General features: G+C 37.8%; 2 protein-coding genes across 2 annotated transcripts; both read left to right on the plus strand.

The window, feature by feature from the left end:
• The first annotated feature begins 4,294 nt into the window (after window positions 1-4,294).
• On the plus strand, window positions 4,295-6,115 carry LOC128374277 (leucine-rich repeat and immunoglobulin-like domain-containing nogo receptor-interacting protein 1). The gene has a single exon (XM_053334557.1). It carries the CDS (start codon window positions 4,295-4,297, stop codon window positions 6,113-6,115), a length of 1,821 nt encoding a protein of 606 aa, XP_053190532.1.
• Window positions 6,116-9,250: 3,135 nt separating this feature from the next.
• vps72a (vacuolar protein sorting 72 homolog a) lies at window positions 9,251-15,525 on the plus strand. Its single transcript, XM_053333969.1, has 6 exons — window positions 9,251-9,630; window positions 12,330-12,482; window positions 12,865-12,985; window positions 13,182-13,358; window positions 13,754-13,898; window positions 14,281-15,525. The coding sequence occupies exons 1-6, from the start codon at window positions 9,514-9,516 to the stop codon at window positions 14,669-14,671; spliced, it is 1,104 nt and encodes a 367-aa protein (XP_053189944.1). The 5' UTR covers window positions 9,251-9,513; the 3' UTR covers window positions 14,672-15,525.
• Window positions 15,526-16,310: the final 785 nt, after the last annotated feature.

Here is a 16,310-nt window from a genome sequence, read left to right on the forward strand (position 1 = left end):
AGCTGCAGCATCGCGCTTCCTCCAGAGCTGAACGTTTCACAGAGAGGCTTTCTTGTCTTTATATGTCTGTCTGTGTTTCTCTCACATTGAAGGTTTCATTTGGATGTATTTTTGTGGAAGAGCTGCAAAACCAAACGATGCACTCTGTTCTTTTCAAATTCCCTCTACTTGCATCTACAGTTTATCCACAGACAATCTCAGGGAAAGAGACACTGTTTGCAAATGCACCACAAAATTGTGAAAACGGAGCGATTGCAATGACAAGCCCTCCAGACTGAAGAAACGGTGAGTTGCAATACTTTATTTTTTTGCTTTCTACAGAGGATCACTGTAATTCTGCATCTTATATATCACCATTCTCAGTATTTGAGTTCTTAAAGCTGTCAAGCCTCAGAAAATGACTGTGATTTCACCTCTGTACATTACTTTCACTCTCTGGCATGTGTGCTCCCAGAGGAGTTCAGGAGTTTAGACTTCACTGCTTACATTTTGATTATTTGATGCCTATAAAATAGGATTATTCACTGTAAGTGGAAAATCATTTAGGAATTCTCAGAAATTCAAGCACAAAAATGTCTGCAGAGATAAGAAAAGTATACATTGAATTTTTAAAAAACCTTTTTGGCTATATTGAGCATAATTTTGGCTGCAAATGTCACAAATATATGAAAAAAATGTCCCTTCTGTTGTTTTCCTCCGTTTGTCCCTCTTCTCACAGTTACACAGTGTTACATCTTTCAACATAACAACATGTGAGCAGAACTGTCAAAACTGAGGGTGGCTTCACACTTTAAGGTGTTATTTTCTTTATATCACTACTGTGGTGTGCATTTCAACAAGTCACACATTTTTGATGAACTGACTCCTTTTTCATTTTACAGGTTTATCAGTGGTTAGCTGCTACCTCAGAGTCCTGTTTCCATGTTTCTTTAAATTAAGAATCATGAATGAATTATTTGATCACAGAAAGCAATTGACTATAACTGGGTTTCCCATCAATCTTTATGTAATATCACAAAACACTTGACAGTGTCTTCTTTAAAGTAAAACATACATACTTTTGCTTTTGCTGCCCCCTACTGGTGGATTACCAACAATTCAAATATAGTGAGATCCTATGATGATCTGTAGTGGCAGCCTCCCTACTCACAAAAACATCTTTGTCACATCATCATCATCATTTTACAATTTTAGTCACTGTAATTGTTGTTGGTCTGAAAGTCAAGAAAGTCATTTAAACATCTTTCTGCCTTTGCTGCTGTGAGAAATTGTTAGTATGTGATGTTTGGAGAAAAGAAAATATGTTTAAAGGTCTAGAAATGTGAATTAGGAGCACAATGTGAATCATGACCCTTCCAAGCAGACCCACTGAGATCATGTTCATATTGGCTGGGTATACATGCCTCCCTCTTCTGAACTGAAACTACAAAGTTTCATAAATCTTACATCTTACAGGAAATGATGCAAGCTGAGGAAAAATAGACCAAGAGAAAAGCAATATCATATTTGCCTGACTGGGTCTGAACCTGAACCTTTTATTAAAACACTGACTAATAAAAAAGGAAATCCCATAAAGACGAGGTATGTTGTCCCAAAGTGATTGACTTCTCACCAGTATGTTGCTGCTACATTTTTTCACATTATCATCCTGTTAAATAGATTCAACAAGCAGAACATGCCAAATCTGCCTTCACAGTAGCCCAAGTATCTAAATAAACAAAATGTCATTTATTGAGTGTAATAAATCACAAAGAGTATGTGTTCCTTTGACATTATAGATAGATGAGAGATGATATTTAGAACAATTAAGGACCCACAGATAACTGAGCAGTTCATGTGGTGCACGTTTACTCTTCAAACTCCAAGAATGAAACTAAAACACTAAAGGATGAGACTTGCTGTTCTTCAAAATGTCTTCATCTTCCAACTGTCCAATGGATATTTTAGCTTTGACTGGACACTGAAGTTGAGAAAGAGAGTGAATGAGATGAACCCATGCAGGCCAATCTCAGTTCAGTCACTCACTCAGTTCTGTGTTGTGAAGATGCCACTTATTGTCAATTGACACTCATCAGTTGACAGATAAAATTGTCTAGTAGGAGACACGTTCTGCTGATTTCACTGCATTTTCTGTTGGTCTAGAGTTAGCCAAGATGATTTAATGGTGGTTTACATCAGAGCACTTTACTCATCTGAACCCTGACTGTCCAGCCTACAACAGTTTCAAAAACCGGCTACTGTACAAAACCACTGCCTTCACCTTAATTGTTTAAACTGTTTCTTGTGATAGTGCTTGGGAACTAACATTGCCCTTTTATACAGACCTCCTCTGCAAGTAGATGTGTTAAAATGTTATTCGAACAGGAGGACCTTTGAGACATCATGGCTGAATCAGGTATCCAAGTTTATGAGGAGGATGAAGATGAATGAGGATGAGAGGAGACAGAGTAGATGGATGACATTGTTACTTCTGCAGCTCTGATATTGTATTAATAATCCTGCAATAATATAGACAACATAACTCCAAACTGCACATTGTTATTTATAGTCTATCGAAGATGATTCAGCATCACCATCTGACAAATTCTGCCTTTCTTTTGCTTTCTGTCTCGGTGTTTCTTCAGTGTCTGTAGGACCGATGAGAGAGAACTACGCATCAGCAGCTGTCTGGTTATGAAAAGCGACTTCCTGTTGTCCAAGAGGTGAGAAAAGAGCAAATACATACTTCAAGCACTTGTGACAAGTATTTAAAAAATATAAATATTTAACTATGCAGCTTTGTTGTATAATAATGATGTTCATGATGTTATGTGGATGTGATTTGTATTTCCAAAGAAAGATCCTTGTGTGCCACATCTTCACAATGATTGTCTTCTTGTACTCTTCTTCTTATATTAAAAAATATGGTTGGACATTTTCTAAGTCAACAAATCACCTGTAGAGCCAAACTGGTACTGTGTGTGCATCTTAAGCCTGATATATTGTATTGCTGTGCCGAAGACCTCCTGTTAAGACCCTGATGTCGTATGAACGTTTTCTATTTGTATGTAGAAATGTGCTTATGTATGTGCTTTAATCACCTCTGTGCATGTGTTGTGAATCTCTTTCCGCCTCTGTCTGTGGTTGTTGTGTGTGATGGATGGTGGGTGAGCTCGGCTGATTGTCTGATTGAATGGTTGTGAGTGTGTACGTTGTTCCAGGGATCTGATTGGTTCAAGCTCCCAGCTTCTGTGAGCCCTCCTCTTTTCACTTCCAACCAACCAACATGTTTCAGTGTTAAAATGTTGCATATAGATTTCCTAATGTGATATACCAGCCTGAGTTTGGTAGGGGTGGATAGCATTTTTGTTTAATTTTGTTTTCTCCTGTTTTTGTTTCAATAGCAGTGAGGTTAGTGGGTTGGATTTTTTTGTTCTTTTCATTTGAGTAGGTCATCTTAGGTTGCTTTAGGCAGCTTTAATCTCTGTGTGTGTTATTTTATTGTTTTTAATATTTTAAATAAAACCTTTAAAGGGCTGTAGATCCTCTGTTGCTGGTGGCTCTTGGGAGCTGGTAAGAGGGGAGTCTCATCTTTCATGTTGCACCAGTGTTTTTCCCTATGCTGGGTCACAACACTCCTTCACCACAAAGATTACAGTCACAGTAAATTGTTTAGAAACAGCTCCAAAAACTAATAACAGTGATCACATTTTCAGTCCTCTGGAGAGTAGTTCTGTGTAAGGCTGTTCCTTTTACAGAGCTTCATTAGCTTGATTTTATACTAAAGTTATATTGAGGTACGTGAACATGCTCTGGTAACAGAATCACATTCCTGCAAATGTGCATTGATATCTGCTTTACAAAGAACTTCACTCACAAATATGAGTCAATAAGTGAAAATGTGATCACTGCTATTAGTCCCAGGAACTATTTCTAAACAAAGTAACAAGACCAAACTCTCTGTAGTGAAGGAACAAGTCACCCAGTGCAGCGGTGTGGCTCACTGATGTATTTTTTATAGCTGTTGGACAACTGCAGCACAGAGGAATACAATAATATCAGGCTTTGGATACACACACAACACTTGTAAGTAGATAAATGCATTGTTGTTTGCATAAAAGATTTGTTGACAATAAAAATAAAAAAGGGAAATCCCTGCAGTCATATCCCTTGTGTAAGGAAAGTTATTCACATTTTTCTCTTGTATGAGGTGACACCAGGGTGTTTTATTGCTATCGCACCCTTTTCATGGCTTTCTCTCTCTCTTTCTCTCTCACTCACAAACACATACACAAACATGCAGGCAGGCCACCAGATGTTTGTGGGGATTGCTGTCCATCAAAGGCTGTGCTGGGGAGCTCTGTACCTGTTGGCGGCAGGGCTGGCATTAACATCTGAAACACGCCGGCTGTGTCCTCACTCCTGTCGCTGCAACACCACGGTGCTGGAGCTGAACTGCTCTTATGGCCAACTTACCACGGTGCCTGACGGTCTCCCACAAGACACTAAACTCCTGAACTTAACTCATAATATAATAAAGACTCTGGTGCATGAGCAGTTTCAGACTTTAACACATCTCTTGGACTTGGATTTAAGTGACAACTTCCTGGCAATAATCGAAGTGGAAGCTTTTCTTGGCTTGCATAGTCTGCTAACTCTGCGTCTTGCTCACAATCACCTGAAGATAATTCCTGTAGGAGCCTTTGCTGGTTTGTCAAAACTGCAGTTACTGGACATAAGTGACAACAAGATCCTTGTTGTCTTAGATTTCACTTTCCATGATTTAGCGTCCCTGCAGTTTATTAAGGCAGAAGAAAATGACTTAGTTTTCATCTCTCATCAAGCTTTCACTGGCCTAACCAGCCTACAGGAGCTGCACCTTGATGCCTGCAATCTCACTGCTGTGCCGACAGAGGCGCTCACACAACTTAGTGGGCTGAGAAGCTTTTATTTTCACCGGCTTGGCCTCAACTCACTACCAAACTACTCTTTCCGTCATCTAGTGCGTCTAAAGGAACTTTTCATATCTCATTGTCCCTGGCTAGAGACCCTGTCGGGAAATAGTCTCTTTGGCCTAAATCTTACATCCCTCACCATCACACACTGCAATCTTAGTACTGTTCCCTATATCCCTTTGCATCATCTTGTATATCTTGTTTACCTTGACTTGTCTTTTAATCCAATCACCTACATTCATGCGATGCTCGGTGACTTGCTGCGTCTCCAAGAGTTTCATCTGGTTGGAGGATCGTTACTGCGTATTGAACTTGGAGCATTCAGGGGTCTGGCACGCTTCAGATTGCTAAATGTGTCTAGAAATCTTCTAACCACACTCGAGAAGAGAGTTTTTCATTCATTGGACACCCTTGAAAGTCTGGGACTTGACAACAATCCACTTGCATGCGACTGTCGATTGCTATGGGTGGTGCGCAAGCGCCTCTATCTGGATTTTGGTGGATATCCACCAACTTGCACTACCTCTGTCCAGTTGCAGGGCTGGAATTTTCTGGACTTCTCTGAAGCTGAGCTCCCAGGTTTGCTCACCTGTCGGCAGCCTCGAATTCTGAACCACAAACCTCAAGAAGTGAAAGTGGACCAGGGACACACGGTGGTGTTTTACTGCAACGTGGAAGGTGACCCTCAGCCATCTGTCACTTGGCTAAACCCACAGCTAAGACCGTTATCACCCATTGGAAGAATACGAGCTCTGTCCAATGGCTCACTGGAGGTCCGCTATGCACAGCCTCAAGACAGTGGTACTTACCTGTGTGTGGCATCTAATGCAGCAGGAAATGACAGTCTGCCTGTCAGCCTCCATGTCCGATGCTTTCCATCATCTTCTAAAAACCCCTTTCGTCTTAAGAGTTGGTTTGCCTTTCCGTCTGCCTCTCCTGGTGTGAATGGACCTCAGAAACTCCCATTTGATTTCAAGACGTTACTGGTAGCAGCAACTATTGGGTTTGCTTCATTTTTCAGCTCTGTGAGCATATGTTTCATTTTCATGTTCTTCTGGAGTAAGAGCAAAGGGCGAATAAAACACACGGCCACAATTGCTTATGTGCCACGAAGCGCTGCGTCAGGTAGTGCTGGAGGCACAGGTAATGAGACCAGCAGGTTCACCATGAAACTAATATGAGTCAATAAGTGAGAAGTCTTTTTTTCAATTTATACACCTAGAATGAGTTGGCACAAGATAGCAGTTACAAAATGTAAAACTACCTGATGATTACAGCTACAATTTCTACTCATAAATTAAGATTTATAATTAGAATTTAAAGTCTGTGCTAAGTAAGAATAAATATGTTTTCTGAGTTTGACATACCACAGAAAAGTGTGTTGTTAACCACCCTGCCAAATTTGAATGATTAAAAAAATCGCCAAATATATGAAATTAGGCTTCAAAGTTGTGTAAAACTCAGTCTCTTTCTCTGCTCCCAAACGCTGTGGGAGTGCCCGCCGAGTCCGCTGAAACCCCGCTCCCTAACAAGTGTCACCTGTCAATCAAAGTCACCACCTCTACCTGAAACATGGACGCTATGTCTGAGAGCTTTCTGCTGCTAACTCAGCGGCTAGCTCGGCGGCTAGCTTGTCGGCTAACTCGGCAGCTAATTCAGCTAACTGGCTAACTGTAGACTGTAGTAGTGGTAGTGTGCGCTGAATGTATTTGTACCAATACAGCAGCAGGGCCCACTAAATCCCGAACACAGAAATCTTGAAACACAGTTTGTGAAGCCTAGCTCCACAATTCAAATCTAAATGGTTGAAATGCTTTTTACACCTTTTTTAGAAATACATTTATGACCTATTTAATGTGTTTAGAAGAAAATTTCACTTTACACAGTCTTTAATTTCTGAAGCATGATAGCTTGTGTCCACCAGTGGCTAACTGTTCAAATTCAAATTTATATGTGAAAATATAGATTTGAAGTTAATTTTAAGAATGTTGAACATAAAATGGACATTATTATTCAGATTATTTTTTGTGTCTGCCTCTTTTATGACACAGAAGCTCCAAACATTTTACATAACACTGCCTGCATGCAAAGCAATCATAGTGTGCAGTATTTAATAGGCCAAATGCATGTAAAGATGTAAATTATTCGGTTAACTGCTTATTGCTTGATGTTTATTTATAGAAACTATTTAAGAATTCAGTGCAGATAATGTGCAAGAACTGAGTTTAGGTCTGTCAGACTTGACTAATCTTTATGGTTTGTTTGTTTTTTCTGTACATTTGGTTTTAAAGAGCACATTTACGTTTTAGGAAAAATACACTATCAAAAATAATTATTATGGTCCACGAAATAAGTATAATATAGTCATAGGGATGTTAACCTTATATTAAGGTTCATGTATACAATACTTGCATCAAGCATGTCAAATCTGCTTTATGTATTGTATATTTTTGCATGTATTTTAACATTGTCATATTTACTGCTGTACTCACTCTTTGATGGATGTTTGGAATGTAAGTTTTTAAAATTTCCCAAATAAACCACTTCATTTGCTGCATAAAGTAAAGTAATTTTACTTTCCAAAATGTTTTTTGTGTGCTTATTTAGTAGTTGCCAGCCAGTAATTGTATTCACTGTGCAGTTTTAGGGTGACATAGCACTGAAAATACATACTACAGGAGTCTGCCCAACAGCCAAGAAAGATCCACTAACCTGCAACTGTGCTGATAGTTGAATAATTGTTTAACCCCTTTTATTAAAGCAAAAATACCAAAATTCACTGCTTTCCTCTCAGATGTAAAGATTTGCTGATTTTGCTGACACAAACCACAAAACTTGCTTGTTCTTAAACATGTTACATGTGTACAGCAAAATGCAGCAACCTCCACTCACTGGTAGGGCTGGATGATACTGACAGTAAAATACAATATTTTTGACAAAATACCTCAATACTGATATTGTGATAGTATTGTAAGGATGACTATTGATGCTTTTAACAAAATATTTACACGAGAGATTTAATTAAAAAAAAAAAAATCCGTAATGTGGATATAAACACAGCCTTTTAATTTAACTTTAAAGCCAGGAAAAAAAAGATGATATCCAAAATCTATCTAGCTTCATATCACGACATTGATATAAAATTGATATATTGTCCAGTCTTACTCACTGAAGTCATTGCTTCATATTGACCTGATATTTAAATTATGATTTTAAATTATTGAGAAGCTTATAGAGGGTGTGTTAAATAAATGACTTATCCCTTGTGGAGAGGTGGGTAGCCGCAGGTTAGGTTGTGGAGGGGCTTCACAATGCTTGAGTAGCCCTTAACAAACCCAGCGAAACCAAGGAAGGAGTTTAACTCTCATGGGTCTGGGGGACAGGCCATGTCTTAAGGGTTACAATCTTCTCTGTATCAGTCTCAACACCATTTCTGGAGACTACATGCCCCATATGATGAACTGACGTCTGAAAGAAGATGCATTTCTCTGGGGAATGTTTGAATGTTCTAAGCTGGAACATGTTTGAGCTTTGACATTTTCTGTGAGTGTTTTAACTTTGTTATTTTCGGAGGGAGTTTTGTTTTCATTGTTTACATCTGAGGGACGTTGTTGACTCTCCTCAGCACCTGTTTGTTCCACAACAGGAACTGTTAAAACCATTTTGTGCTTCCCACCTGTGCTGCTTCCTCTTTTCAGCTACTAAGGCGGGATTTGTAGTGTCGGTGCAACATGGGGCAATGTGTACGTCCTTGCACAGTTAAAACAGAACCAGGGCTTCGGTTTGTATGTCTGTTTCTTTTGAGTCTTTCTTTGTGTGTTTATGATCATCGGGCTTTGGGGCCACTGTAGATATTCATGTTTTGTTGTACTAAAAATAGCAACTACAAAACAAACAAACAAATAAATAAATAAATACATAAGTAAAACGCTGATAAATAAAATAAATACCAAGTAAGCCATACTCATGCTCACAGTATAAACACAAACTATACTTACAAGCATACAACATACAAAATAAGCAGCAAATACAGTCATACATAGTAATTAATGTTGTGCTCATGCAATAATCTAATCTATATTATGGTGTTGCCAGGGTAACATTACATTAGCTCTCCATGTCAGACACCCTCTCAGTAACTGGTTTCCATGACAACATAATCATGATTCACGAGTGATTCAGCAATTGATATTTTCATGAGAATTAAATATCAATAAGATTATTGATAAAAATGTATATATATGTAATTTATATTGAATATTTAACAGTTGAAATCTTCGAGTCGTAGCCCGGAAGTACGTCACCTGCTCCGGAACCCGGATGTGTGTGGAAAGTAGCGGCTAGTCTGATTTAGCAGTGAGCTCTAGCTAATGTTTTTGTAGTGGATACGAGAAGAAAACACACAACCGTGACTTTAAAACTTAGTTCTAACTTAGATGATTATGAGTAACAAGATATAATTTAAATCAACACAGCAAGTAACAGAGTTTCCCTCCAAAACACCAAATATTAGGTGTACAACTGTTAGCATAGCGGTAATACACTCGTTACCATTGTTTAGTTTGATATTATTGCAAACATGACTCTCGCTGTTGACCGAGAACCCAGAAAGACTGCAGGTAACCGCATGTCAAAGCTGCTGGATGCTGAAGAAGAGGACGAGTTTTACAAGACCACTTATGGAGGCTTCAACGATGTGAGTAGCGTTTATTAAACTGAAAGACACGAGTAAGCTAACTAGTTAGCATCAGCTGCAATTACTCTCTTGAGAAATTGGTCGGATCTCAGGTTGTTGTGGCTTCATATTGTCACATTAGGCTGCAACTAACTGTAATGTGTTTGTAAATTAATTATACGTTAACATTAAATAACAATTAACTACCAACACGTGTTATCAGAGCTAGACCAGACAAGCTGTCAAAAAGCCCAAATAATGTGGTGTTTAAGTCCAAAATTAAAATGATGAATGAAAATATTAGTTGGAGCTGATTATTTTCTCTGATGATCCTGTTAAAACCCCTCAAATGACACCAACTCTTTCTCCCTCATTAAAAGAAATCCTAGAATCAAGAAATATTCATATAAATCTCATCCCAAAAGTTTTAAGTGTTGGACAAAGTCTCCTACTTCACTGTTAAGTCCTTTCTCAGTACATGTCCACTGGAAACTATTTGTGATGTTGCAACTCATGCTTAAAATTGGATTTTCAATGAGCACAGAGAAACTTTCCACTTTCACCAGATGAATGTGAAAATGAACAAATGTGAGTGGAGGGGGACTTTCAAGCATTTAATTGACTACATACAAGCAATGCAACGGTCCCAAAAATATGTTAAATGCATTAGCTAGAAGAAAAATAAAATTACACTACTCCATAAAGTAGTAAGTTAATGGAGTATTTGGAAATGAGTAAAACTGTTAATTTGATTGAGAATAAGAGTTTCTGAGAGATGTTTTATAATATTTAGTCTCCTATCACTGATACACAGTACATGTCAGATATTTGGACACACTTTTTTTATTCAAGTGAATGATGGGTGTCCAAACTGTTGACTGGTACTGTAAATTATGTGATCCAAGTATACTGCTAATTTCATTTCAACTGTGCAATATATAAATAATATACATATATTTTTTTTTTCACTTTAGTCTGTGCAATAATTATGTCTCTGGTATATTATCACTCAGTACCAGTATAACTCTTGTAAATAATGTCAGGATTATTTTTATTTTTTATTATATATTTTTACTATTATTGTTTTAGTTTTTCATAATTATTTATTATTTTTTATTTTCTTATTAATACTCTTTCTACTACTTTCTATTTTACTGTCCATTTGCTGCTGTACTAATGCAAATTTCGCCATTGTGAGACTAATAAAGGAATATCTTATCTTCTTATTAACATATATTTTTGTAATGCAGTACAATCACACGGCATCTCAAACTGCAATCTCTAAAATGTCAATGAAGTTGAGCCAACCCCTCTCTAAAACAATTCAGTCAAAAATTTCCTTGAAGGTAAAATTTATTTATTTATTAGACTGGCGACTCAGTGTATGTTCCCTTACATCTCACAATCTTTGCCAGAAGAAGACATGCTTATTTAAATGCTTTTGCTTCCATGCCTCTGTGCTGTTACCACCACAACAGATAATATTGTGTGAGAAGATCACGTTCAATAGCAGGGTTGGCATAAATTGCTCAGCAGACTGCACCGTTTTTAAACTGGGACGAATTCCCATTAGCTTTGGTTTTATCGATCTGTAAACAGGGCCACAAAAAACGGAGAAAAATATTTTGAAGTTCAACAATCCAATAAAGCAGTGACAGATTTACAGCGTGGAATCGGTCTGTATAATGTACAGTCCGTTAAATCTTACAGCAGCTCCGGTCATCAGAACCAACATACCTGCATGAGTCATCTGAAACTGTCACAGATGACTTCAAAATATCCTGTTTCAGTCCATTTTTAGAGCCAACAAAGTTTTGAAGACCGGATACCAGCCTTTCTTCCGACACACACACACACACACACACACACACACACACACACACATAGAGAAGAAAGGCTTAAGCTCTATTTTGTGTCAACATTACACAGCAATATTTAATACAGTGGTAACTTAATTTGAGGTGTTTATGATGAGATGATTTATTTTCTCAATTTATAGTCTAGCTAATTTTCTTCGAGCGGCTGCCGGTGCAAGGGTCAGCTTGTGTAGGAGGATTTAGCACCGGCTGCTCTGGCAGGCCTGACGTCCGTCTCAGCCGAGCGTGATGGAAAATAACGAGATGAAAAAAATTCACAAACAAATCCCGAGACACCTCATTCATTTGCGATAAAACTGTGTGATCATGCCTGTACCCATACTTGAATTTGAAGGATAATCTGGTTAATAGAGTCACTGAAATATTTTCAGTTTCTGAATGTCAGTCGAGCCGAGTATTTTAAGTGTTACTCTCTCTGTCACTGTGGTTTGTGTTTGTATGTAGTCACAATTTACATGTCACAAAAAAAAACAAAAAAACGTGCAGCCTTTCTCTTACTTAATATGCACTTAATAATTAGGTTAAGATTATTTTGCGGTTTGTTTTGAGGTTTGTTGTCTCATACTGGTTTGAAAAACTGCTGCTATCTGGCATTTAGCTTAAATTTTAACTTTTGTTTTAACTCCAGGGTTCATGTTCTTGTACTACAGGTGTTGATATTAAATATACCCCATGAGCTTGATTCCTCTATTAAATTGTTATAAATTGCTCTCGAGTTTCTTCTGTATGTGTTTGTGTTACACGAGGTGAATGTGAGTAGCTGGAGTCTCCCTCAGAAAGTCTCATAGATTTTTTTATATCTTTTACCTTTTATATCTTTTGTGCCTCTTTTCTCCCCTCCAGGAATCAGGAGATGACGAGTATCACGGAGAACATTCAGACACTGAGGATGAGGTAGACAGTGATTTTGACATCGACGAAGGTGACGAGCCAGACAGCGACCAGGAGGAGGACGCACCTCGGAGGAAAAGTCGAGTCGTCACTAAAGCTTATAAGGTAGTGACACTAATTTCAAGAGCTGGCAGACTTAATTAATTAATTTAATTAAATCACCTAAATCCTCTAAAATGTGTGTTTTTATCCTTACTTTAGCTGGTGAAGAATATTTCTGACCCTACTTTGATACTTATTACACACAATAAAGCCCTTGCAGCTGCTTTTTACTGTTGCTGTTCTGCAGCATTGGATGCCAAATGCCATCCTCGTAACAGCAGCTGAGGGAGCAGTAAGAGTGATAAAAATTTCATCTGTGGTTGTCGAATTAGAATCTGTTACATTACGGTCATAAGCAGGCAGTTCCAAATTACTTTCAGAGAAGTTTGTTTGTTTGTGATAATTTTATTAAATTGATGACTTTTTTGTCTTTGTTTAATCCAAGGAACCTATAAAGGTGCCAAAGCCCAAACCCAAAAGACCCTCTGAGGAAACAAAGAAGACAGAGAAAGCTAAAGTGGAGCTCAAAAGGAGGATTCCTCAAGAATTTCAAGATTTTGCTGAAAGTAAGATACACCGTTACCTCTCTATAAATTAAAAATCCAAAAACACTTAAATCAGTCCATCACATTATAAACAAACCATGATTACATCACAACTGCCTCTGAAAAGGTCCATGTCTGTGTAGACATTTGTATTATGAATAGTGTTTGAACACAGCTCCTTTGTTTGGGTTAATTTAAGTTCTTGATCCATCTTTAGCTCGTAAGTCTGTGCGACAGTCCACCAGTGAACACACTCGGAAGACCAATCTGCGCTTGCAAGAGCGGCAGGATGCACCTCGGCGACGGAGAGGTGCCCACCGTGACCGTCCCCTAACCCAAGAAGAACTGCTGGCTGAGGCCAAGATAACAGCTGAGATCAACATTCGATCACTAGGTATTATAATGCTTCATTTTTTAAGATTGAAGACTGTTGTAAATATGCCAAATTTTCAGTTTATAGTAGATTATAGGCAGTTATATGATCGTAAATCTTTTTCTTTTTTCTTTTGCTTTTTATACAATAATAGAACTTTATTAGAGCTTTTTTTTTAAATCACAAATAAAGCAGTAGTCACAGAAATATCATTACATAAACAAATATTAATGGCAATGGAAATGGTTAATATAGTGCATACAAATTAACTGATTTCACTGATTCATTGCTTTTAAAATGCTGATAAATTAATAATGAATATGAGCATATCCATATATTGCCTCAAAGTGTTTCACTTCATTACAATACACATTTAAAATATGAATACCTAATTTTATTTTACTTCCTGTTTGTAGAAAACTATGAACGTCTGGAGGCGGACAAGAAGAAACAAGTCCACAAGAAGCGGCGTTTCGAAGGACCGACTATCCGTTATCATTCAGTACTCATGCCCCTTGTCTCTCACTCAGTCCTAAAAGAAGAAAATGTTGATGTTGAAGGGTGCGTTTTATCTCCTGCTGAACATATTTTGCTTCAGAAATAATTTGGCAGATAGACTGTTGACCTCTTTGAACCGCTTTATACATTTTTTTTGTGCTAGCTTGACGTAATCTGCTCAGTGGAAAACAATATTTCGCTGACCATACAAGTATTAAACCCCTTTTAAATTATCATACCAGAACATAGTATGCCAATGTTTAGTGGTTATGTAACTTGGAGATTTATTGCATTTTCAGTTCTCCTGCTGTGAAATTTATATTCCTTCATTTCGACCCGACCAGACATTCAATTAGACCAAAACAAAAGTTAAAATATGAAAACGTGAAGACGTTATAATGTTATGCAAAAATGGTAACATTTGTAATTCCTCCATTTTCCAAAGGTTGGATCAGGATGTTCCTCAGACTGCGCCGCCAAATCCCTCCACGCCTTCCCAGCAGCCCGCCGGAGGCTTGTGCTCCCGCACCTACATAACGTTCAGTGATGACGAAGCGTTTGAGGCAGGTTTCCCACGCAGCGCACAGTCAAGTCCTCAGATTCCTGTCCAGGAGGTTTGTCCAGTCACCCACAAGGCCGCACTGTACCGAGACCCAGTAACTGATATCCCTTACGCTAACACACGAGCTTTCCGCATCATCCGAGAGGCGTACCGTAAATACGTGGCTGCTCATGGATTTCCAAACACTTCGGGAGGGGCGACCGGACTCGACTCCTCAGCGCCTAAGGGTGCCCGGCAGAAAATGTTGGTCAAGCAGAGCGCTGTTGCAACATAGATTACATTGCTTCAGTATTTTGGAAACAGACTTGTTTCGTTTTTAGATTCCTTAGTTCAGGTAGACTGACTTGACTGAGTAACATGAGGGAAAACTACAACCAGTAGCTGCCTGACACCGTGAACACTTTTCTTCAAACAACTGTCTACGTCTATGTCTACCTCCATCTATAAAAACTGTTCCCACCAACAGGAAATGACAAGAACAAAACATTTTGGGATGTGATTTGTTATATTTTCAGTGCTACAGTTGACCCGTACAAAATAGAATTATAAGTTAACACAACATCCAACAACACAATCAGGCATTCCCTTAATCCCCAAAAAGAAAAGTCTTATTTGTGATGTGTCTTTGTTGAAGGTTTATTATGTAGATTAAAGGTGCAGTGTGTAGGATTTAATGGCATCTAAATCCTAGCACACACACCCTTCCCCACACACACAACCTATGGTGGCTGTGAAACTCAAAAACAGCTTAAGGCCCTCTAGAGCCAGTATTTGGATTGTCTGTTCCGGGCTGAACATGCCACTCCTCTCCCTCTCTAGCTATAAAGGGCTCATTCTAAGGTAACAAAAACATGACAATCCTTATTTTCAGATGATTATACAACAATTAAAATATACTTTATTAGTGTTATATTCCATTTCTGTCAAGTCTGTTCTGTTAGATGCAACTAAATTCTACACACTGGTCCTTTAATGCCTTGATTGACAAATCCAGGTTGAGTGGATAAAAAAACTCTGATTTGCCTTTGGAATCAAACAAATTTTAGTTTAATAAATGCCTTTTTGTTACTGTTAAAATGTTTGCATTTTACCAATGTACATATTTTTCAACAAAAATAAATATTTGAAACTTGAAATAATTATATTTACTATTTCCATAAAGTCTGGTCTATAAAATCTTTCATTAACATCAAACAAGAAACAGCTGCACTATAAGAAATACTTTGGAAACACACTAAAACATAAGTAGACTGTCAAGAGAGTTTTGATGATGTAATAACATTTTTCATAGTTATGTTTGATAAAAATGTATTTCATCTGTAACACCCTCCATTACTTTAAATCTACCCAGATTCTATCTGTACACAGGGAGCTGTTTTTGTAATCAAAGCTAGTTTAACTTCAGTTTACTCCGAATGACAAAATATAATATCAAAACTTCATTTCATATTCAGTTTAGTCTCATTACTGAATCACATGAGATCATTTTAGAAGTTTCACTGGAGCTTAGAAATCACAATCAACTGTGCCCAAGAGTTTCATTTGCTGCCTGCATCTGACAAATTAGTGGCGTAAATCGTTCAAACATTCAATATAATTTCTACCGGCAACCGCCCAATGCTAAAATATTAAGACTTTGCATGGTTTGTATTTCCACCTAACTTTAAATATCCTTACTCTCTCTTAATCATTCATCAGAGTTGAAAAAGTCAGTGTTAAGTGGTTTTAGTTCATATTTCCACAAACTGCTCAGTGTGTAGATATCCGGTTGGATATTTGGCACACAAACAAATAACATAACAGTATCTAAATGTAGCCAAACAGAACATTTACAAGCATTTTGGGTATTTTTTTAGCTGGTCATGAAGTTGTTATTATTTTCTGTTACTGGTTAATAGCAGAAAATTGTTTTA

This window comes from Scomber japonicus, chromosome 15, assembly GCF_027409825.1.
Source record: "Scomber japonicus isolate fScoJap1 chromosome 15, fScoJap1.pri, whole genome shotgun sequence".
Taxonomy (NCBI): Eukaryota; Metazoa; Chordata; class Actinopteri; order Scombriformes; family Scombridae; genus Scomber; species Scomber japonicus.

What these genes read in the sequence shown, in the direction of transcription:
- vps72a (XM_053333969.1), top strand. Translation starts at nt 9,514, where the DNA reads ATGACTCTCGCTGTTGACCGAGAACCCAGAAAGACTGCAGGTAACCGC. An exon ending in CTTATGGAGGCTTCAACGAT is followed by an intron (nt 9,631 to 12,329) that starts GTGAGTAGCGTT and finishes TCTCCCCTCCAG; the next exon opens with GAATCAGGAGATGACGAGTA. An exon ending in ATTTCAAGATTTTGCTGAAA is followed by an intron (nt 12,986 to 13,181) that starts GTAAGATACACC and finishes ATCCATCTTTAG; the next exon opens with CTCGTAAGTCTGTGCGACAG.
- LOC128374277 (XM_053334557.1), top strand. Translation starts at nt 4,295, where the DNA reads ATGTTTGTGGGGATTGCTGTCCATCAAAGGCTGTGCTGGGGAGCTCTG.